The sequence below is a fragment of the Pantherophis guttatus genome, chromosome 3 (assembly GCF_059756535.1).
Source record: "Pantherophis guttatus breed Tessera chromosome 3, ASM5975653v1, whole genome shotgun sequence".
NCBI lineage: Eukaryota > Metazoa > Chordata > Lepidosauria > Squamata > Colubridae > Pantherophis > Pantherophis guttatus.
Window position 1 is genome coordinate 171,986,731 of NC_142065.1, and position 25,089 is coordinate 172,011,819.

The window sequence follows — 25,089 nt, forward strand, 5'->3', positions numbered from 1 at the left end:
ACTGTTGTAAGTTGAGAATTTAATGATAGAATCTATTCATGTGCTATATTGTTTCCATTTTTCAGTATTGTATTTCTTTTGGGAGAAAAGGCAGTGGCCTCTTAATGTGCCAGTTTGAAAAAATGCAACTCTCTGACAGTAGCAAAAAACCCACGATTCTCTGATAACAGATGCCAGAATGTTTTGTTTCTCATCATTTTTTATTTAATTTTCACTAATGGTTGTATATGAGTAATAAAATGGACTCACTTAAATTATACATCTTGCTGATTTTAAGATTTGCCCGTCACAGTATACAGTATATACTTTGCTATATACTGTATGTTCTCATTTTGTTGTTTTTACCATTCCAAATGGTTCTGTCTCTATTTGTTTATGCAGCTGTTGAGCTGGGGCCTTGAGTAGAGGTAGAGGTTATATGTATATATTTATAGTATCGAATAGTAGCCATCACTCTGCTAAACAACTAATTCCCACAACACTGTCAAACTATTTACTAAGACTGCATTACTATTATTCTTCTCATCCTTCCTATTACCTATCTCCTCCCACTTATGATTATAACCATGTTGCTTGTATCTTTACGATTTATATTGTTTTGTTTGTTTCCTGGTTTGATTTGATTGCTTATTATTAACCTATGACTAACACTAAGTGTTGTATCTTATGATTCTTGATGAATGTATTTTTTTCTTTTTATGTACACAGGGAGCATATGCACCTTGTGTATCCAATCACACTTGGTCAATAAAGAATTCTATGCTATGGTATGCGAAAAGTTTAAATATAGAATATTAAACATAGGAAAAAATTGTGTCGTTCTAGTTTTAGAAGTCCTAGTAACCACTCTATTCTAATTTTCTTAATTCAAATTGCTTATAGTTGGCGTCAACATTCCGCGTTTATTCACAAATGTCATTAAAATTATTTGTGTGCATTCTTTTTGTATATATGGAATTGTATTTTTTTAAAAAATAAATAAAGTACAAATAAAACCTCTGTAATTACTCTTAGCATTTGTGCTAACTTTATGATTTTAAGTGCTTTTTTAAAGACGCAAGTAAATCTTCAAATTTGAAATATGTTGAACTGCAGTTCTCTTTTACATGGTGTCATTTGGTCAATATTTCATGTCTTTGCATAGCTAAAACTGAGCTCATTACTAATAATTTTGTTAAACTAGTTAATTAAATTTAAAAAATATTTTAATACCTTCATATCGTTAAAACAAATTAATAATTTTCATTCATTGTGTTTAAGTGCAGGAAAGCAATTAATACATAAAACTGAAGTAGATCATCATTCAAAATAATTTGAAAGCTAACAAAATGTATCCATTGTTTCAGGCAAAAACTCTTTCTGCAGAATGAAAATATTCCAGTTATCTTGAATACATATTTCAGTCAAAAGGTCACTCTTAAAGAATCAACAGATATACCTACTGATATGGACAAGCCCCTCTTGCAAGAGCCAATGCTTGCTAAAAGGAATGTATCTTTAGCCTGGGTATTTAATTTATCTGATATAAAAGACAATTGCTCTTTAACACCTGCAAATCAGGTAAGGTTTATTTTATGATTTAATGTTTTATAATAAATTGATGAATAAATCTTTGAAAATAATGAACACAAGAATTTGTATATTTTCCCATTGGAGCAAATTTGAACGTTTGATAGGGAACAAGTTTCATATTTTTACAAGCATTTTTCTCCCGCAGTCTCTAGTACAAGTGGTCTTCATTTAATAAACACTTGATCAGCAACTGTTCAAACTCAAGGGGGGAAGGCTGAAAGAATTGTACTTCTGACTGGTTCTCATAGTTCTGGCTATTCACTTGCCTGCAGTCATGGGGTTGCCATTTGTGACTTTATGTATTTTATTTGTTTGTTAAATTTTTATCCCATCTTTATTACTTTATTAGTAACTCAAGGTGGCAAAAGTACCTAATACTTCTTCCTCCTGTTCTCCTCACAACTACAACCCTGTGAGGTGGGTTCACCTCACAGTGACTGACCTACAATTACCCAGCTGGTTTTCATTCCTAAAGTGGGAGTAAACACAGTCTCCACAGTTTCTAGGCGAGCACTTTGCCAACAGTGAAAAACTGTTGTTTGAAAAACAAATTGAAATATTTTAGGGGCAAAAATAACAATAAAAAACTTACAATAATGTGGTTGCATAAGTGTGCACACCTTCTTATAAGTAGCAATGTCTCTATGTTCAAAATTAATCAGTCACATTCAAACTAATGTTAGATAGTAGTCAGTTCATACCTGCCATCAATTAAGGTGACTCTGATCAAGCCCATATAAAGTTCAGCTAATCTAGTAGGATTGTTTTTTGGGATATACAGGTAGTCCTCGACTTACAACAGTTTGTTTAGTGGCCATTCAAAATTACAATGGCACTGAAAAAAATAACATTTGACATTTTTTTCACACTGACGACCATTGTAGCATCCCCATGGTCACATGATCAAAATTCAGACACTTGGCAACCAGCAGGTATTTTTGAAGGTTGCAATGTCCCAGGATTATGTGAGCACCTTTTGTGAGCACCTTTTGCGACCTTCTGACAAGCAAAGTCAATGGGGAAGTCAGATTCACTTAACAACCAGGTTACTAACTTATCAACCGCAGTGATTCACTTAACAAATGTGGCAAGAAAGGTCATAAAATGGGGCAAAGTTTACTTAACAAATATCTCACTTAACAACAGAAATTTGGCACTCAATTATTATAAGTGGAGGATTACCTGTATTCATTTGCCTATGACAGCAAGAGACCTGTCTACAAAGAGACTCTTTGTAAGCTGTTTGTAGACCTGTCTACAAAAAGAGACAGGTCTACAAAGAGCTTACAAAACATCAAACAGATCTCCTTGTTGGAAGATACCAGTCAGGAGAAGAGTATAAAAAATGTTCCAAGGCATTGGATATACCGGGGAACACAACGAGGACAATCATTAACAACTGGAGAAAATATAACAGTGACATTACCAAGAATTGGATGTCCCTCAAACTTGATTTTAAAAAAAGATGAAAATTGGCCTGAAAAGCTGCCAAGAGGCTATAGTAACATTAGAGGAGCTGCAGGAATATCTGGCAAGTACTGGTTGTGTACTACATGTATGTGACAACAATTTCCATATTCTTCATATGTCTGGCCTGTGGAGTAGGGTGGTAAGACAGAAGCCTTTCTTTCTTAAAAAACAAAACAAAAAACAAACCAAGTGTGACTAAAGTTTGCAAAAATCTACATCAAACCCAACAAAAGCATGGGGGAAAACGTGTTATGGTCTTATGATACTAAGTTAAAATTTTTTGGCTACAATTCCAAAAGGTATGTTTGGCATAAAAATAATTGCACATCACCAAAGTACACTATACTCACCGTGAAGCTTGGTGGTGGCAGCATTATTCTTTGGGGCTGTTTTTCTTCAACTGGAACCGAGACTTAAATCAAGATAGTTCAGTTCCAAATAGCAATCAGTTTTGGCGCAAAATCTTCAGGTGTCCGCTAAAATGCTGAAGATGAATAGGAATTTCATCTTTCAGTAAGACAGTGACCCAAATCATATCTCTAAATAAACAAAAGAATAGATTCTCCAGAAGAAGATCAAAATTTTGGAGTGGCACAGCCAGAGCCTGGGCCTGAATCCAATTGAAAATCTGGGGTGACCCAAAGAGGACTGTGCACAGCAGATGCCCTTGCAATCTGACAGATTTGGAGCACTTTTTCAAGGAAGAGTGGGCAAAGATCTCCAGGACAAGATGTTTTATGATGTCTTCAACAAATATTAGTTTAAGGATATGGACACTTATACAACCACATTGTTATAAGTTTTTATTGTTATTTTCCCCCTAAAATATTTCAGTTTTTCAATTGAGCTGCACTGGCTCCCGGTGGTCCTCTGGGTGCGATTCAAGGTGTTGGTGACCACCTTTAAAGCGCTCCATGGCTTAGGACCTGGATACTTACGAGACTGCCTTCTGCCACCGAGAGCCTCCCACCGGCCAGTACACACAGAGAGAGAGACAGAGAGAGAGTACACAGAGAGGGGCTCCTCCGGGTGCCGTTGGCCAAACAATGTCAACTGGTGGTCCCCAGGGGGAGAGCTTTCTCTGTGGGAGCACCTGCCCTCTGGAACGAGCTCCCCCCGGAGATATGGACGATTCTGGATCTACGTACTTTCCATCGGGCCCTCAAAACTTTTTTATTTCATCAAGCCGGGCTGGCCTAACTCTCCTATGGTGTAATTTTAATTTTAATTTTAAATGGGGGATTTTAACTGTCGGCCCAAATTGCTTAATATTTTTAAATTGTTTTTAAATTTTGTATTCTATGTTTTTTATCTATGGCTGTTCACTGCCGAGTCCTTCGGGAGAAGGGCGGTATATAAATTTAAATATTAAATTAAATTAAATTAAATTAAATTAAATTAAATTAAATTAAATTATGCAGTTTATATGTTATATTAAAGATGGGAAAAAATTATGAAATGATTTATCTTGATCTGATTTTTTTACATCTCAAAAACCTGGGATTTTGAAGGGTGTGTGTAGAGTTTTTATATTCAGTGTAAATTGCAATAAAAAATGCATGCGATCTACAGAAAGTTTTCTTTTGTTACTCTCCTCCAAAATTGCAATGTGTTATTTTGTGATATATTTTAAAAAAATCTTACCATGTATTTTGTTTATTACCGGAAATCAGTTTGGAGAATTTAAATATAAATACAAATGTATTTTGTATGAGAAAGATACAAGGTAAATTGAAAAGCTTTAAACATATAATTTTCAATATTGAGCATGTGTTTATAAAGCTCCGTTTTCCCAACATATAGTTTCTTTACCAGGAATTAGCACTTCCTCCTGATTCAAATAACTATTTATTGATTTCTTCATTTGAAGGAATTCCCTGCTTTCTCAAACAGTTCACATTTTAAAAAACATAAACAATTTTTACAAAGTGGTTTAGAGCTGTTTTTGTAATCTTATTTTTTTTCTCTTGCAGACCTTTTTCTCTTTCCTCTAGATAGAAAATGTTTTGGGATAATAAATAGCCAGAATAATTTACTAACAGAAGATAATTAGTCTAAAGTAGTACTGGCTGATCTATTGACTTTGTGTGGCTCAAAGAGGCCTGGATAACAAACTTGTCCCTTACTTAAAACCCTGCCTATGTGGGAGGACTTAGAAAGCAAACTATCATATCACTGAAAGAATCTCTTGATTTCTGCAGAAGGACATAGAAGCTAAGTGATTCCATGCTTTTTCCTCCATAAAGACACTTCATGGAGAAGGGATAGGGAGTTATCTTCTCCTACTTTTCCTGAATGGAGTGGTTTTTTTTCTGTATAGAAGCAGGTGGGAAACAAAGGTTTGACTTCTTCTTTTAAAAGGAAAAAGACTGTCCTTTGTGAGAGGACAGACTGCCTACAAAATGGCCAGCAACTTTAGTACCGTTGTCCTGTCCCTTTAAGTCCTGTCCCTAGCCTGCACAGCAATTGTTGGTTATAAAAGCAGAACAGAGAGGTAGTTAGGAGTCCTGGTATTTGTAAATGTTTGTAAAGTAGCCTGAAGAAGCCAAAAGTGCAGATAGAAAGACTTACTGTTATCTAGCAGTAGAACTCATATAAAGAGTAATAATTGAAGGAGCAGTAGGAGGAGATATAGTAGAAGTGGGAAAACGTAGACTACTGTGCAGTATACTTAGCCTTTGAGTCCTTGTGTATGTGTTGCTGAGGGATCTGTGTGGTTGTGCTGGCTCTTGTAGGTTTTGAAGACCTGGGTTTATGAAAAAGTACCCATGGCACAGAGGGAAGGGAATCTAAATGGAGGAAATATTAAGGAAGATGGAATTTGGCTGAAGGCCAATTGGGTTGGATTTTACTCTGCTTTAAATAATCTTACCATTTTAATAAATCATTATTATTATTATCTTAATCATCTTCCATTAGTTTCATATTTATCTTATGCTAAGCTTGAACCAAGTGCTTTGGCCTTCATTAGTCTTCCTCTTAAACCTTCCTGTTAGTTTTTTTCCCCCAATAGAATAATCTTCTATTATCTGTTTAATTATTGTTCTTTGATGCTTTCACTTTGCTTAGAATATAGTTTATAAGTATATGGGGGTATTTCATAAAAACAAATGTGCTTAGGCCTGATATTACTTTTACACTGAAGCTAAATTTTAGAAATTCTATTTTTAGAGATAGATATAGCCTAATTTTTGTTCAGTATTATCTAAAACATAAATTGATTTACTATAAAGATGATATCCAACTAATTCTGGAATGCATTCTGAAAAACACAGTTAAAGGCAGCAAGATGGAAGCATTGCATGTCTTTCACTTCTGAATAAATGAGTACGACCCCAGTTTTATAGCCCTGCATTTTGAGGCTATTGCTGACATATTCATCACTGATGGTGGAAACTGTTTCACCAATTTTGGTAAACCAGGAAGAACTAACTTGGATAGTTTGGTCTTTGGACTTCTAAAAAGAATGTAATAATTAATTTCCCAATAATTTATGTATTAATTTGAGGATTTTTTAAATAGATTTCCTGTTCCAATATGAAGACTTCTAAAAATACAGAGAATTGTTTCAATATTGAATCTAAGGAATCAGTTATTTCCTTGAATGATTCTCTTCTTGATGTTGTGGAGATGCAAGGGACAACTGAAAGCACTGCAATCCAAGTCCAAGTAGTTATTCAGAGAGTCTATTATTTGGCTGTTGAAGATGGTTTCAGATGTCAACCTCATGGAAGTAATCCTTCCCAGAACATGGCACCATTTTTAAAATCAGACCTTCAGAATTTAAGGTAAGTAAAAGAATGTGGATTTGTAATACTGAAGAAAACTTAAAAGGAAGTTGAAAAAGAAGCTATCATAAATTTGTTTTCAAGCAGAATAAAAAAATCTTGGTTTTTTACTGAAGTTATGCACAAATACTATATCTTTGAAATAAGCATTAAAGTTGGTTTAAATCCTCAAAACACAATGCAACACAGAGCTGCTTCAAATATTTCTTATTTGAAGTACTGTCCATTCCGGGAATCTTTTCTGAGTTTCGAAGGCCACATCTTTTGCTCATTCAGATCCATTCATATTATGAAATATACAATTAGGACATAGACATGGAATCAAGATTTAGCTTAGTAGATTCATTAAACCTACTTTCTGCACAAAATGAAAGTAGCTTCCAGGATTTCAGACAATGGTGTTTTAGTGAATCTATGTGAAAATCCCAGAAACTGATGTTGGAATAGTCTACACAATGTGTAAGGTTATAAAATTATGTTTTAGTGAGACGATTGTAGTAATAAAGCATAAATGGTGACGCTGACCTAATCATTGTTTAAAACAGAGATTTTTTAAGGCTGAATATATTATCATCCAGGTTTACTGCTCAGAAATTACTGCTGATGTTATTCCTAAACTGACATTCTGGCATTATTACCTTACTGTCTTATTTTTTCCTTCATACTCTTTGTGTATGTGTGTGAAGATGTTACTCTTTCAATAAAGGAACTTAGATACTGAGAGAACAAACTCTCAAACTCTAAATTCTTTCTGTGGCTCACTATTTACAAAAGGAATGTGATGCATAATTCCAGGTTTCACAATATCAGCGATCTCTTTTCTTGCTCTTACCTCTTTTTGTTGTCAGATAGCAATGGACTTAATTTCTGCTTACCAAAAAGGGTATTTGCATTATACACTTAAAAATGTATAAGATTATTCAGTTCTCTATGAAGTAGCCAAATGTTTTATGGTAATATTGATAAAGCAATATTAGAAACTACATCAATTTTGACTGTATAGTTTTATTGATAACAGAATAACAGAGTTGGAAGGGACCTTGGAAGTCTTCTAGTCCAACCTCCTGCTCAAGCAGGAGACCTATACCATTTCAGACAAATGTTTTGTCCAATCTCTTCTTAAAAACCTCCAGCATTGGAGTACTCACAATTTCTCAAGGCAAGTCATTCCACTGATTAATTATTCTGTCAGGAAATTTCTCCTTAGTTTTAGGTTGGTGTTCTCCTTGAGTTTTTCATTTAGGCATTTAATCACCTCTTGTATTAAGTGGTTTGTTTATATTTTCTTTATTGTGAATCAAGCTTCTGTGGTTTGCAAATCATAGTTTATGGCTTTGGATTATATGTGAGTTAGACCACCACTGTTTGTTGTATAAACCATATGTAAAACCATCAGTTACTTAATGCAGTGTGTGGATCTTAATAGCTGTAGCTATTGCATGAATGGATAGGTTGCTGTTGCTAAAATACACATAAAAATGTCTCCAGTCTATTCCTATAAAAATTCTTACCAGACAAATTAACAGGAACATGTAGGTCGACTTTTATTTTCTGCAGCAAAAAAAAAAATCACCCCAGTTTTCTACTGCTAAAAATAAAGGTTGGCTATCACATCCAACTATATAGATCCTATATAATTGTGATGGCGAACCTATTGCACGCATGCCAGAGGTGGCACGCAGAGCCCTCTCTGTGGGCATGTGTGCTGTCGCCAGCTGGTCCCTTCCGGGTTCCAGCACGTACATGCACACCAGCAGGCTGGTCTCTTCTGGGTTCTGGTGCTCCGGTGTGCACACGTACACTCCAGTTTCGGCACTCAGTGCCAAAAAGGTTAACCATCACTGCTATATAGCATGCTATATAGATCCTTCATCTTTACCTCAAAAGTAGTCACAGGAACCCAATATTTCTTTATAGGCAGCTTTATTAAAAGACTAGGTTGTATCTGCCATGGTTTACCTTGGTGTATATATTTTGAATAATTTAGTTATTTAGCAATAATAAACTGCAGCCTGATTTAAATCCCACATTATATGTTTTTGATGATTTGTGCCTAGTTCAAAATATTTAGCAATTTATATGAGGTCTGGAAAGTATAGGTAATGAGGAATATATACATTTTAATTTGCCTTCCAGAAAATCAATAATTTTAGAAGGAATGATTAATAAGTCTTATAGCATTTTCATTTATGCAATTCTAAATGGACTATCTGATTCAATCTAAATTATTCATAAACTCCTTTATAATTTTTAACTTCTATGTTAAAAGTTTATATGTCAACTTACATTGATCTTAAATTTATCTGAAGTCAAACATCATTAAATTTATTGCCAGATCTCCATCTGAGTAAAGATAGTAGTTCCAATGCTATTGCCAATGTTTCAAGGTAGGTAAATTAGAATTGAGGTCATTTGTAGTGTTTGCCCTAAGGAAAGTCAAAATTTGAGTTACACAAGATTCATTTAAAATTGGTATTTGCTGAGACTCAAGAGGGATGAGAGGGAAAGGATTTTGCTGAGTTAACAAATGTTAGCTGTCTTCATTTTTTGTGTGTGGGCAATTCTCATTCTGTTTACAGCATACCATTCATTTTTTTCAGCTAAATGTTTCTAAACAAAACATTTCATGAAAAAGTGATTTTAAAGAACATTGTTAATACTTCTGGGATGCATATTTTTGAGTGAAAGATAAACTGGAAGCAGGCAATTTAAATGTTACTCTCTGAACACCATTTGATACCTGATGGAAGTGCCTTGTAAATGAAATATGTTTTTAATTGTTTCTGAGCTGTTTTAAGTATTAGTCAGTCTGCTTTATTATTTTTGTCTGAATGTATCGATTACAGATAGAAAAACAATCAGATTCTGCTTTGAAGTTTAAGGAACAATTGTGATTTGTACAGAATATAATACTGCTTCTATATTTCTGTGATAATCTTTCTCTACCTTTTGGAAATTGTGACCTTGTAAAATATCACATACTACACACAAACACATTCAATTCTATACCTTATTTTTCATATTTTTGAAGTCCCCAGCAAAGCATTATCTGTGCAAGTTACATTCAGTACTTAATAGTATATACTAGCAATTTTATTCTGACCAAAGGACAATGAATGTTTTTACTTGCCACAGCTAATAATGTAATCAATTTTGACAACTTATCTATTGCATGATAGACATTAATAGATAAAAGTGCCCTACAAAGATAGAATAAACCCATCTTCTGACATTCTAGATCAGTGATGGCTAACCTTTTTGCCATTGTGTGCCAAAAGTGGGGGTCACGGGGGGGTGCATGCGCACGTGCCCACACCCATAATTCTATGCACCCCGCCCCATGTTTGGCACGCATGCCATAGGTTCGCCATCACAGTTCTAGATGGAAAACCAAGATGGCAGAGATTGATCCAAATCCCCACTGAGTACATGAATTAATTGAGATTTAGAGATTTTCTGTACACATCTCACATCCCTGTTAAGAATAAAATAAGGAAGGTGAAACAATATCCAGCGCTGAAAGTTGCAATTATAAAGAGGAAGCAGCATGTAAATAGATGGTTTGTCAGCTTGAAAAAATAGCGGGAATAGTATAGCAGCTTCCTTTAGAAGTGAATTGCAGATTGAGAGTCTAGCAAATTAAAACTCTGTAACAAATCTGGGAACTAGATTGTCTCATAGGGATTGCTAGAACTAGGAAGTATATGTGTGTTTCTGTATTGTCCAAATGTGCCTGCATTTCATTTTTCCAGCCAATGGGAATTGGTGCATTGACTCTCAGTGTGCCAAATTTAAATATACTCAAGTATGATCTAAAAGAAGTCATCCTAGAATGATCAAGTTAAGATTTAGCCACTGAAGAATAGAAGCTGGTTTTAAAATTTCATTACTTGGATATTGTTTTGATATCTGTTGGTATTGTATAACATATACTTCTTCTATTAAAAATAGAATCATATGATCAAGTCAAGGCATTTCTTAAACAACAAGTCTTGGAATGGAATCACAAAATTAGTTGAATTAGTTCCTTACAGTTGTAAGCACTGGAATTTAAATCTGAAACAAGGTCCACATTTGCCAAATGTCTCTTTACTTTGGAACTGCCTAAACATTGCAGTGCCTTTTTGCATGCTCAATTTAACGTTTTCCATCTGCTCTGCTGGAAGGCAGATAATAGGACCCCCTAAAAGGAGTGTACTTTGTGGCTCAGGAGTTGGACAAAACAATTTGGCATGTCTTCTCATATTGTGAATATGTTAGGGATGTACACAGTAAATTTATGATATTCTTCTAAGAAGCAAACTTGCCTGCCTCTTTCTCTCCCATGCTCTCCTTGTTATTTTTAGTTAGGCAGTTTGCTACACAGTATAAGGTAAAGGAATCTTGTCTAACAACATATAGGGTAAGGCAATCAGTTACAAGCCAAACAGGTAATCAGGTCTCCAAAGCTATAGCAAAGAATCACACTTTTCTGATGCTGTTTTCTATTTTCTTTATTATGCTAATATCAGTTATTAATGAAATAAAGATCTTTATAACAGTGTTTGACCAGCCTTTAAAATGAAAAAGAAAGATTGTTTGGCAAGCTATTCATTATTGGAAAAAAGAAAAAAAAAGACAATAAAAAGACATATCTACTTAAAAGTTTGTGCAATTGTATAACTTGGTGAAAATATTTGGCCACCTGGTATGTGAGTATGGGGTATTCCTTAAAAATAATAAAAATAAGATTTATCAAAGTGGCTATTGTATTTGAAAATGATTACAGTGATCAGATCACCTTTTTGGGCATCATAAAAAGAATGCTGTATGAGAACATGAGTGAGAGGCTCTACCTTCCGGGATCCACAAGGGCAAAGTCGCTGCAAATAAGGAGTTCCATAAAATCTTCCCACCAATGAAGCTGATGGGAGGGCATTAAAATGGACTCTAGAAAAAGCTCATCTCTATTTGCTTAGGGTTAGATTGTATAGATGGCCTGTAGAGTAGATTGCAAGTAGACGGCTTGTAGCAGTGGTGGGTTGCTACTGGTTCACCTCAGATTGGGCAAACCGGTGGTGGCGGTGGGAGACTCCGCCCGGAAGCTTCTGTGCATGCGCAGAAGCTTCTATACATGCACAGAAGTCTTGTGTGCGCAAGCGTGTGTGCGCCCACGAGCAAACCGGTAGCGACAGGTTTTGAAACCCGCCCTTGGCTTAGACTATCTGACATTTGGCAATAGAATTCAAAGGTACTGAAAATATCATTTTGTGATCAATGTCCCTGAATCTCTCTTACTATTGATTTCACCATTCCAGGGTTAATTGGCCTAAATATTCAGGAAGGAAGGTCAAAACTGCAAAGTTCTTCTATATAGCTATGGTGCCAATGAGATCAGTAATAGTCTCACAACAGCAAAGGCATCAGGCCTGTAGGGTCAAAAATAATTCTATTTTTTTTTAAAAAAAACATTTTATAGTTTAAATTACTAACATTACAAACAACATATACAATATTTCACCCTGTGCTATACATAAGAAAGGAAGATTTGGTTCTTCGGATATATCCTCATGATTGCAAAAATCCACGTTCTCGGGGTACAGGTACCGAAGCATCAAATTTTCCCAGCGCATAGTCCACAAATGGTTTCCAAATTTTCCAGAAAATATCTTCTTTATAGTCACCATTTCTAATTTTAATATCACATGTCATTTTATCGTTTAAAGCTAATTTCCACATTTCACAATACCATTCTTCTATTCTAAAATTCACATCTAATTTCCAATATCTGGCTATTATAATTCTACCCATTATAATCATAATTCTAATCAATTCTTTCTCATATTTTGTTGGTTCTATTTCCTTAATTATCAACAGTAATATAGTTTCTGGTCTCAATATTATTGCTTTCCCCATCATTTCAAATATCATTTCCTCCAATTGTTGCCAAAACTTTTTAACTTTATCACATTTGTACCACATATGTTCATAAGTCCCTAATTCCATATCACATCTCCAACATTGTTTACTAATTTTTTTATCCATCAATGACAATCTTAATGGAGTCAAATACCATTTCCAAACAACCTTATAATTATGCTCTTTAATCTTTACAGATAAAGTCTTCATAATTCTACTCTTCCAATTCACGTTCCAATCTAAATCTGATATTTTAATATTAAGTTCTTTTTCCCAATTCATCTTAATCACCCTTTGTGGTTTTCCATCAAAATTTATAATCTTATATATCTTACTAACGAGTCCCTTTAGCCCAATTTCATCTTTCATAATTTGGAATACTAAATATTCAAATTCAGTTTTACTTCTACTTATTGAACAATTGTCCCTTACCTTCTTAGTCCATTTTTCTATCTGTATTTTTTCAAACCAGCCTAAACCCAATTTTTCAATGATTTCTTTTTTCCTCCTTTCATTTGCTGAAGTTTTTAACCAATCTATTATAGTTTTTATATTTTCATCTTCCATTACCCTATCACGACTTATATTAGTTTTAATTGGCCAATTTTCAATTGTCTTCCCTAAGAAAATTATATCTGGAATTAAAATTTTAACAAATTTGTTCCAAATTTTACTCAGTCCCTTTAACCAATAGCTATTAATTACACATTTTGATTTTGCTTTATCTAAAAACCATGTTGAGCCAAATCTCTTGATGTCCTTTAATTCTAAATCTCTCCAATGACTATCTTCACCTTTAAATATTTTTACCACAGTCCGAATAGCATAAGCCCAATAATAATTGAATAGTTTGGGGATTCCTAATCCACCTTCCTTTTGATTTTGATACCACATTTTCTTTACTAATCTAGGTCTTTTCCCACCATTGCAAAATTTATCCAATTTCTTCTGATATCCTTCAATATCTTTCTCTGTCAAGTTTAACGGTAACATCTCAAATAAAAAATTAAACTTTGGCAACAACATCATCTTACACATTGCAATTCTACCAAACCAAGACAACTTTATCATTTTATATTTATCTATCTTTTTCTCAATTTCATTCATCACCACATCATAATTTAGTTTTTTCATTTCTTTAACTTTTTTTTTTTTTTTAATTTGATTTATATGCCGCCCTTCTCCGGAGACTCAGGGCGCCTTACAATGTGCTAAGCAATAGCCTTCATACTTTTGTATATTTTATACAAAGTCAGCTTATTGCCCCCACAAACTGGGTCCTCATTTAACCTACCTTAGAAAGGATGGAAGGCTGAGTCAACCTTGAGCCTGGTGAGATTCGAACCTGCAGTAATTGCAGGCAGCTGTGTTAATAACAGGGTGCATTAAACCACTGTACTGCCAAGGCTCACTTTGAGTGAAAGTGTTATGCCCAAATATTTCAATGTTTTTTTAATCCTTATCCCAAGTTGTTCTTGCATATTCTTCCACTCCTTACCATTATTATTCATTAATAGTTCAGATTTTGACCAATTTTATTTTCAAACCTGTCATTTCCTCAAATTCTTCCAAATGCTTATGTATCTTTTTCAAATCTTTCTCTATATCTTTCAAAATAATCAAAGTATCATCCGCATACAGATTTATCTTATATCCCTTATACCCTTCCAATTCTTCATCTTTTTCTATCATTTTAGTCAAAATTTCCATAACTAATAAAAATAATGTTGGAGACAGGGGACATCCTTGTCTCGTACCCGCTTCCAATCTTATCTCTTCTGTCAGCCTTCCGTTCACCTTCACTCTTGCACTACTTTTTTGATACAGTTTTGAAATAACATGTATAAACTTATTACCAAAACCTAGTACCTCAACAATTGTTTTAATAGTTTCCCATTGTACAGAGTCAAAAGCTTTAAAAATATCTAATGATATTATACCTATTTTATCAGCATTATATTCAGCAACATCTATAATATTTAATACTCTTCTGACAATATCACTCATGTATCTAACCTTCACAAAACCTACTTGGTTATAACTTATATATCTATCTATAAATCTACTTAATCTATTACTTATAATGGCAGTAAATATCTTTGCATTCAAAAATAATTCTAAATCCTGAAATTAGAATCCTAGTCCAGGATTGAGCTTTAATATTGGCATGTTAACTTCAAGCCTCAACATTACACTGGGAGTGTATTTTGGGGTACTGAACAAAGGGATCAGCAGAAAAAAAGGAGGTCCTAATCCTGCTACATAGGGCTTTAATCAGACTCACTTGGAATACTCTATGCATATGTGTGTGTATATATATATGTGTGTGTGTGTGTGTGTGTGTGTATATGTATGTGTGTCTATATGTGTATGTATATATATGTGTGTGTGTACACACACACACATACACACACATATATATTGGAAGACATTGGAGGAAATGAATATATACAGCCTGAAGGATAGAAGTGAAAGGTGGCACATGCTTAAAATCTTTAAATATATTAAGGATGTCAATAAAGTTTTAGAAGGCAGTACTTTGAATATTAACCAAAAATGAAGAACATGGGCATAACCTTAAACTGATAGGAGGGAAGTTCAAGAGTAATATTAAGAAACTATTACTTCACAGAAAAAGCAGTGGAAGCTTAGAACAAATTTCCAGCGGAAGTAGTGGGTCAATCATCAGCAACTGAGATTAAAGATGCTTATGATAAATACATGTTCATCAACCAACAAAAAATAAAAAATTAATTAAAAATAAAAATAATTTTAAAATAATAAATTATCATTTTTAATGCTCTGGAATTCACTTCATGCTATCATGATTCATTTGGGAGTCCTAAACTAGGTTAAGGAGAAAGCAAAAAATCAGGAGACTGTAAATTTTAATCCCACCTTAGATACAAAGTCAGTTGGGTGAACTTGGTCCAGTCACGTCTCTCAGCCCTCCTTACCTCCCAGGGTTGTTGCTGTGGGGAAAATAGGAGGAGAGGGGTCAAAATAGGAGGAGGGGGGTGTTCATTGCCTTTTGAAATAAAATATTTATAAAAATAATAAAGGCAGAATTAAATGAGTTTTACTACCCTGTTTCCCTGAAAATAAGACATCTCCTGATAATAAGGCCAATCGGGTTTCTGAGCGCATGCGCTAAAATAAGCCTTCCCCCGAAAATAAGCCCTCCCAGAAAATATTTAAACGCAGAGCTGTGTTGTCTATGTGTGTGGTGTGTGTGTATAATACTATGTATATAAAACTTTAGGTTACCGTGTATTTATATTGTGTCAACCTCTTGTGGAAGTATGGTATGACTCAGCTTCTGCTGTTTCAGATGTACAGATTGTCAGACTTGACAGATTCAAACTATGGTAGCAGTTTTTATCACTAAGATCTTTTATCTTAAGGAATGCCTGCCTTTAAAAAGATATGCCACCTAGCACATTCTCTGAAGGTCCCCAAGTTTTCTGAACAGATTTTTGCAGGAAGTCAAGAATAGAAAAGATGGGAATGCAGGGAGAAATCTATGAGCATTATCTCTTCCCCATTTTGCCAGCAAGTTGGAAAAGATGCTTGCTTTGTAAAAAAAAAAGTGAAGAACAAGAGTATGTCTGAAACTAGATTGCAAGTGTAATAAAATAAGCAATGGATGAATTTGTACAGAGTGTGCCAAAAAGTTTAATATCACTACCTTTCAGCATTGATTTCTTTGTATGTCTTCAACAAACTGTACATTTGAATATTATATCAGAACAGATCCATGGGCTAAAAACATCAATTGTACTTCAATTAAAGCTTTTCTTTAATTTAAATGTGCATATGTGAAAATGATTTAAAGTATATAACTATCCAGAAGTATTCCCCATGTTTTGTTATGTTGAATTATTTATCTTAGAGACTGGATATTTTTATGTGACAATTTTTGACTGCTAGCTGAGCTTAGTTTTCCATATATAATTACGTTGAATTAAATAGTATCTTGTCATGTCTTAGGCAGATGAAAATAAGGATGGGTAATAAGATGAATGGCTTTTTTTACATGTATCCCAAACTGAGAAACTTTATTTTTCTCTATTCCAGTTTCTTTTCTTTCCTTTTTTTGAACTCAATGTTTTTTTTAAAAGGAAATAAAACTGTCTCAATCATAGATTCCATATTGAATACAGATGAGTCATTCTTAATTTTCTTTTTATCAACTGAAGTTTTTAGTCCGCAAAGTAAAGTCTGCATCAGCTAGCATGCTAGCAACAAATAGTTTATATCCTGTTAGTAACATTTGTCCATAGAATTTCAACTTTAAAGTGTTCAATTACCTGATTATGAAATTGACAATTTCCTATATATACTATGTATAGCGTACAGCATGCATTCTAGATATAGTGACAACATTGTGTTCCTATTGCCTTCATAAAGCAATAAATGGCAATTCAAGCATTGTATCCTTCACTTTGAAGAATAAAATGATCAGAAATTTTTGACTGCCTTGGTAGTACAGTGGTTTAATGCACCCTGTTATTAACACAGCTGCCTGCAATTTCTGCAGGTTCAAATCTTACCAGGCTCAAGGTTGACTAAGCCTTCCATCCTTTCTAAGGTAGGTTAAATGAGGACCCAGTTTGTGGGGGCAATAAGCTGACTTTGTATAAATATACAAAAGTATGAAGGCTATTGCTTAACGCATTGTAAGGCGCCCTGAGTCTCTGGAGAAGGGCGGCATATAAATCAAATTAAAAAAAAAAAGAAATATCAGTAGGACTCCTATAATTTTGGATCATCCATAATATTTCTTTCTACAATGAGCATATAAATTTGCAAAAGAAGTTGTAAAAATTATGTTAGCTTCTTGCTTCGCCTAATTACAGTACCATGTTGTTCTAAAAGTGAAAGCTACTTATATTTTTTCTACCCAGTTCTAGAAACTCCAGTATAGAAGAACCACATAAATTGTATGAATGTTTCCCAGTAAATGTATCACTTTTATACAAAGAACTGACAAACATTTCCATGTGAACATTTCCATGTTACCTCAGTAATATGACATGCCATAGAACATTCCTGAAGCAACATGGAGGGAAAATATACCTTTCCAAGTTCTGAAAAAGTGTGATCAACTCCCAAAACATAGAAATAGGTTCTGCTTCATAAACTTAAATAAATCTGGGCACTATTTGATGCTCTAGAGCTGTGCAACTAAAGAACAATGGTATAAGATCAGAAAGAATGTGCTCAGACTTCAACCTTGTCAAAGTAAAGGGTGTATAATGAATGGCAAACCACCCTTAGGCTGGCAAAAACTTGGCTGAAGCTTCCTGGAAAACTCAACATGGCAAAACTAGTAAAAAATCTGAAGCCACTTCAATCAGAATTGCTTCCAATTATTAGGCTGCTGATCTTTCTTATATGCCCTCTTGAATTTAAACCCAGCACCATTTCTTCCCATTCTTTCCAAGGTTTAACAGAAGTCCTGCGTTATGTTTCTCACACTCAGTGCTAAATGGTACTTACTGACATTTTCAGGATTCCTGCTTTGAGAAACTCTGTCTCCCAACATTGTATCTGTACTGCACAGACACAGTACAGATTTCTTATATTTGACAGCATGCCTTAAAACAAAATTACGAACTCTTAATTTCCCAGTTGCGAGAAATTTATGTGCAGGTGTAAATTGTTGTCTGAAATAGTTACCAATCTCTAAATGTACACCCTTCCTGATCTCCATCCCTGCTTTCCATAGTTAATTTCAGCTAGTGACCACAGAGATAGAATTTGATGTGTTATGAGCTAATATTTCCCTAAATGGGTAAAAGAAATTACAAAAAAAGGCAATCATGGCCTCCTAGAAACCTTGAAATAATATGGAAGGAATAATTTCATATACAATGCATGTAGTGCTATGATTTGTTGCATATTTGTTTGAACTTTTTACTTCTTCCTAGAGCTCCCTACAATTCAGGCATTTTTATAAATGTATAATGTTATAAATAAGAGTCATTTGACAAGCATCTGAATTTTAATTACATGACTATGGAGATGCTTCAACAGTTGTAAGTGTGAAAAATAGTCATAAGTCACTTTTTTCAGTGCTGTTGTAACTTTGAATGATCACTAAATGAACTGTTGTAAGTTGAAGACTACCTGTATTCTTTAGGCAGAAGTGTTTCCATCTCAATAAAGAGAAATGTCTCCTCTAACAAATGTTGCCATGATCATTGTAAATGTCTATGGCAGGGATGTCAAACTCATGTCATTATTGCAGCGTCACATGACGTATCAGGACTTTTCCCCCTTTGCTAAACCAGGCGTGGGCGTGGCCAGTGCACCAGGCCCGCTGCCTGGGAGTTTGACAGCGCTGGTCTGTGGAGATTCTCAGTCCTCCAGGTCATGGTTGTCCCAAAGGTGCTTTTTCAAGAGGCTTCAGAGCTCAAGAAGCTTCTTAGATGAGACGCAAAACATCTTCAAAGAAAAACCAGAAAGTTCAGTTGCCTCTTGAAAAAGCACCTTTGGGGCATGATCATTGTATCATTCAAAATTAGTGTTTTGTTCTGGGATCCAAGTCTACATAAAGTTGCAGTTTATAAGTTTTAAAAATACAAAATAATTTGAATATATCTAAATGTCATGATATGGTTATGATATACAGACAAAGTAAATGCTTCATAATTGCAGGAGAGCAAGGAAATACAAATAATATTATGTACTTCTAAAATTAAAGGCATTAAGCCTTTAATTTCTACATTCAGTGAAATATCATATTTTGTGATATTTGAAACTAGTACAGACTGAATCACTTTTGTCTTCAGATTAGTTTTTCCCAATGCTATTATTAACCTCCTTCCCCTTTCACCAAAGCACACTTTTACTTCCTGGTCTTATTTGCTATAGAAAAGCACATATTTCAAGTCTCTCAGTAATATCCATTGCCTGAGCCAAGGGATCATGTGATTTCTCTTTCCCCGTTTTCCCCCATGATCAGTGTGCGTCTCTGCACATGCTGTTCAGTAAACAAACTTCAAGGAACCAGACCAAGCTAGTTCAGAGCAGGGAGTTCATTCACATAGAACACTTGGAAAGTGATGCCTTTGCACAGCCTTGACGTAGGGCTAAGAGGGTGAAGGGTGGGGGTAGCAAAAGCTAGTATTTGTGTTTTCATTAATCTTTTTATAGCTGGGAACCAGCTGTAGTTGGTTAACATTTGCCTGTGACATCTATTAGCGTGCAGACATCTTACGTAGGATTAAAGGCTTCTGATGGAAACAGAGTTGTTAGTCATCATATCACTAGTTTACAAGAAGGCTCTTTGACTTGTCGCAGTTTATATATTAGAACAGTACACATCTGTTGTAAATTTAAGGGTTTGGTTCTGCATTCAAGAAGTCACTTCTTACAGCACAGATACTAAATGTAATATTGTATTTTTAATCAGATTAAGTTTTGAGGAAACACAATTACAAGAGAAGGCAAGATAGCAAAATAATAGTTCAATATAAAATAACTGAGCAGTTGGGAAATTTAGTAAATCACTTGTCTAAACTTACTTGTCCATTCTTTTTAATATTGGAAATGGCTGCAGTTCAGTGGTACTGCATGTACTTTATGAACAGCAGGGAGCAGGTTCAGTATGTGCTGAACAGCAGCTGCCAGTCAATCAGTGCAGGCAGTCCTTGTTTAGCAACTACCTTGTTTAGCGACCATTCAAAGTTAAGATTGTGATAAAAAAGTAACTTTACGACCAGTCCTCATGTTTATGACTTGAAAAGCAAAGGAAATGAGAAATAAGATGATAAGCACAGTCAGGGTTTCACTTAGTAACCACTTCACTGTTAAGTTGTTGGTCCCTATTGGGATAGCTAAACAAGAACTACTTATACCATATTCAAAGTGAATTTAAGTCTTTATTTAATTAATCTCCCATCAGTACTTTGAAAGATTTCAGTGGCAATTGAACATAAATAGCATCTTAGGTCATTTTCCCATTTGAACTTTTAATGTACTGTATTAAGCATTCTAATTAATTTTACTTTCCAAGGATTTAGAACTATAAAAATAAAAATAATTGATAGTTCAACATTATTCTTTCAGAAAATATTCTAAATTAATTGTCTAAGCTTACAAAATTTAAATTTAAAACCCCTATGGCTATATTGACTAGAATTATGTTCTAGGGCAGGTGTGTCAAACTGGCAGCCCACAGATCAGATGCGTCACACGCAGGCCACAGTCACTTCCCATTCCAGGAATGGGAAAAACATCATGAAACGTCACGTGATGGCAGCGTGATGCCACGAGTTTGACACCCATGTTCTAGGGTTAATTACCTTTTTTTAAAGTAAGTGATTAGACTTTATTAAGAAAGTAATTTTAGTAATAAACCATATTTTGAAATGGAATTAAACTTTTCAAATCTGTTTGTGATTCTTTTATTTCTGTTGTTGTTATGCTTTTTGATAGTTCAAATCTGAGCAGAAGTATTTATATATAACCAGTTATACATCATGTCTTTTGTCTTGTCACCGTATAGGTTAACTGTTTTTTATAATTGCTACATAAAGGGCTTTGCAGAATCAATTCGCCAAAACTGATCATGGAAAATTTATAAAAATCCCCAAGTGCTACAAATTTGAAGTAAAAATGAGACATCTCAAACAGGTATAACAAAGAAATATAATCCTAGAAATGTAGACTTAAAAGCATTTTAAAACAAAATTCTGCCTATGGATTATATATTGATTTTGTTCATGGACGTCACTCAAAGATAGTTTGAAAAAAAATAGAAATGCAGGTGTTTTTTTATATTTAGCTTTCTTTTAATGTGTGTCTAGGCTTCATGGACATTAAGAGAGATTCTCTGTCAAATCCCCTTTTGCTTTTACTTCCAAAATACTATCAGAATTTTATGGCTGCTATTACTGAATACTGGGCATACTGTGATCCATTCAGTCATTGTTTCAAAGATATTTCTTTACTAGATTCCTCAGTGTTTTAACAATGGTAGATCTTCTAAAGTACGTGAAAAGTTCTTTAAAATTAAGGGATATATTCAGATATATCTGCCTTGAAAGTAGCCCATATTGAACTATTTAGTGCAGTCAAAACATCAGTTGATACAAGTTGCATTATATCATAATATGTTTTATAATCATTTTAAGTCATAAAATGTTTTATAAAATTTGCCAAATTTCAAATCCTGGCAATCATGCATCCTGGATTTTGGATGCATTCTCTATCTTAACCTATTTGAGATAGCTTGATTCAAAAGGTTTTGCCCTATGATACAGAGTTTTGCCCAGTTAAAGGTTACAGACATTAGAGTTTTAGTAGTGTATATAGATATTTCTTCTTATACTGTGACATTGCACTATTTGATTGGATTATATGAAAATGTGTTACTGAAAAGATTATATTTGAAGTCGCTATGGTGGGACTTAGGTATTATTTTCCAATCTAATACTTAGGCTCATAAATTATATAATAAATATTTGTGCATTAATACTGAAGTTATGGCATACTCCCTGAAAAGCGCGATCAATCACGTCATTACAATGCTGGTTTGGAATTTAGCAAGCCCACATTCGAGACCTGAGTGCTGCTTTATGGCGGGGTGAGCTCCCATCACTCGCTCCAGCTCCTTGACAAGGACATGAAAGGAGCCCCTATGGGTATCCCTCAGGCAATAGTGATGTCACCGGCTAATCCTTTCAATCCAGAAGCGCTTTAAACGGTGTCTCCAACACAAACAGGATGGAAACATGTTCCATCAGGATGGAAACATGTTAGGGGCCCCCCGAAAGCCCTACTAAGCAGGTATATACGAAAGTATGAAGGCTATTGCTTAACGCATTGTAAGCCGCCCTGGGTCTCTGGAAAATGGCGGCATATAAATCGAACCAACCAACCAACCAACCAACCAACGAACGAACGAACAAATGAATGAATGAATGAATGAATGAATGTTTGGATGTGTCTGTCAAACACCTCTTACTTCCTTTCCCCACTTTATTTATTTACTTATTTATTTATGATTGAATATAATGTCATATGATCTAAAGAAGACTGAATCAAATTTGAAATAAGTTGTGGTTCATCATAATAAAGATAATGTCATTTCAATGTTTTGAATATATTTTACAATTAGCTGTTTTAATTCAGAATGTGATCATATCCATAAAAATTGTAAGAAAACAGAATTTACTGCTATAGAAAAGACATTCAGCAAACAAGAGGCAGCTTAATTGTTTGGGTCTAGTTTTATTCTTCACGTTAATAAAAATTCTGATGTAAAAAGGAGGGCAAGGGGGTTTAATGTTAAGCAACAGCATGTTTCTATAAAGTAATTGACTGTGATGCACATATTTTATAGCAATCTAAAATAATTCTAGAAAGAAGGTTAAAAATTGCTGCATGTGCATTTGTGTAGAAGGTGATTTTATGTTCCTGATTCTCTGACCATATGTCTGACTCATAAGTTCTGAAAAGAAAAATTGGTAGACATGCCATAATATATTAGGTTTGTGTAGGTTTGTGCAAAATATTTCAAAGAGGTAAACTAGAGAAGGTACATTAGGAGGAACAAAACTCCTCTTTAAAGTGTTAAGAGTTAGTGCTTAGCTAGTGTCCCAGCATGCTGTAGTACTATTGCTGCTCTGTATGTACTAGAAGGAGTACTCTCATCCAAGTAAGGGATAATCCAAGTCTGAACTACTTGTTCAGAATTACTCATGCAGTTTGGATATGAGTAAACTGATGATGTTAACAGAATGCCCTTGTCCAGGTCTAATTGTGTGATTACCTTCAGTCTCCCTCTGTAGCTTAGATTAGATAGGCATTCTTTGCTTTGTGTTAAGCCTTTGGCTAGTAGTAAATAGGCCTGTTTTTCAATGCTGATAAAGAGAATCTTATCCCTTTCAGGGAAATACTGATTATGTGGCTGGAGCAGAAAAGTAGAATAGATACCCATCTTGAAGATAGTTTGTCCCTTTGAGGTCTTTTGTGATGAAAAGCCATATGGAAGTGTGAGATTGTTGTTGATTAACTTGATTATCATTCTTCAGCTTGCTTACTGCAGATTAGCTGACATCTGTTGCTCCTGTTTTATTTTTAAAAAAAATTTAAATGCATAAGAAATAGAAACAATAGCTGCTCCATAGTATTTTACAAAGATAAATGTTACTGTACTTTAACATTTAAATTTTAAAATAAGTACAGTAATGTTTTTTGGAATCAAACTACATGTAATGTAATAGACCAGTGATGGTTAACCTTTTTGGTGCCGAGTGCCCAAAGCATGTGCACGGGAATGCACGTGTGCATGCCCCATCCCCAAAATGTAATGCGAGCGCTCCCCGCGCATGCTTCCTGCCCCCATGCATGTGCGGCAGAGACCTGAAGACCAGCTGGCCAGCGGGAGGCGCACGCGCATGTGCAGTGGAGCTGGGCTGGGGCAGCGGTTGGCATGCCCGCAGAGAGGGCTCTGCGTGCCACATGTAGCACGTTGCCATAGGTTCGCCATCATGGTAATAGACCATATTATGTTCATGGATTTTATTCAGTAATATATATAATTTAGTCCATCTTTAAAAGGATTTTATTCAGAACCCTCAATATCTCTGAACAAGATATACCAACACATGTGAAAGGAATACAGGCCTGTCCTGGTCTGAATCAGAATCAGAATAGAGCTGAAAGGAACTTTGGAGGTCTTATAGTTCAGTCTCCTGCTCAAGTAGGAGACCCTATATAATTTCAGACAAGTGACTGAAACTTCCAGTGATGAAGCATCCACAACATCTGAAGGCAAGCTGTTCCACTGGTTAATTGTCCTCACTGTTAGGAAGTTTTTCCTTAATGCCAGGATGCTTCTCTCCTTGATTAATTGCCATCCATTGGTTCTTGTCCTGCCCTCTGATGCTTTGGAAAATAAATTGACCGTCTCCTCTTTGTAGCAGCCTCTCAAATACTGGAATACTGCTATCATGTCCCCCAGTCCTTTTCTCTAGACTAGCCAAACCCAAATCCTGCAACCGTTCTTCATATGTTTTAGTCTTTAGGCCAGTGGTGGGTTCCTCCCGGTTCAGCCCAGTTCTCCCGAGCCGGTAGCAGTGACGATATGACATCACCGAACCGGTTCTGCCCCCCAGCAACCCCCCACCCCCCGCGTTATTCTTACCTTTTATTTGGCCCCACCGCCAATCTATTGCTGCCTCCTGAGTCCCAGCTGATGTTTAGAGGGAAAAGAACTGTTTAAACTCTTGCCGAGGGGCTTCAAAGGGCCGCCCTGCAGCTGATCAGTGTTAAAAGAAAACAAATGTGTAGACCAGTGCCTGCAAAAATACATGTGTAGATCAGTGCCTGCAAAAATAATTGGGTA

At 35.0% G+C, this 25,089-nt stretch overlaps 1 protein-coding gene across 5 annotated transcripts in view; it reads left to right on the forward strand.

The window, feature by feature from the left end:
• SPIDR (scaffold protein involved in DNA repair) overlaps positions 1-25,089 on the forward strand; it is a 175,329-nt gene that overhangs the window by 104,779 nt on the left and 45,461 nt on the right. For all 5 annotated transcript variants that reach the window (XR_015733361.1, XR_015733362.1, XM_034429723.3 and 2 more), the window contains exons 9-10: positions 1,347-1,560; positions 6,565-6,830. Coding sequence is in view for 3 of the 5 variants with exons in the window: in XM_034429723.3 (XP_034285614.2) it covers positions 1,347-1,560; positions 6,565-6,830 (480 nt within the window). In the remaining 2 variants the exon portion in view is untranslated. The remainder of the gene's footprint in view (positions 1-1,346; positions 1,561-6,564; positions 6,831-25,089) is intronic.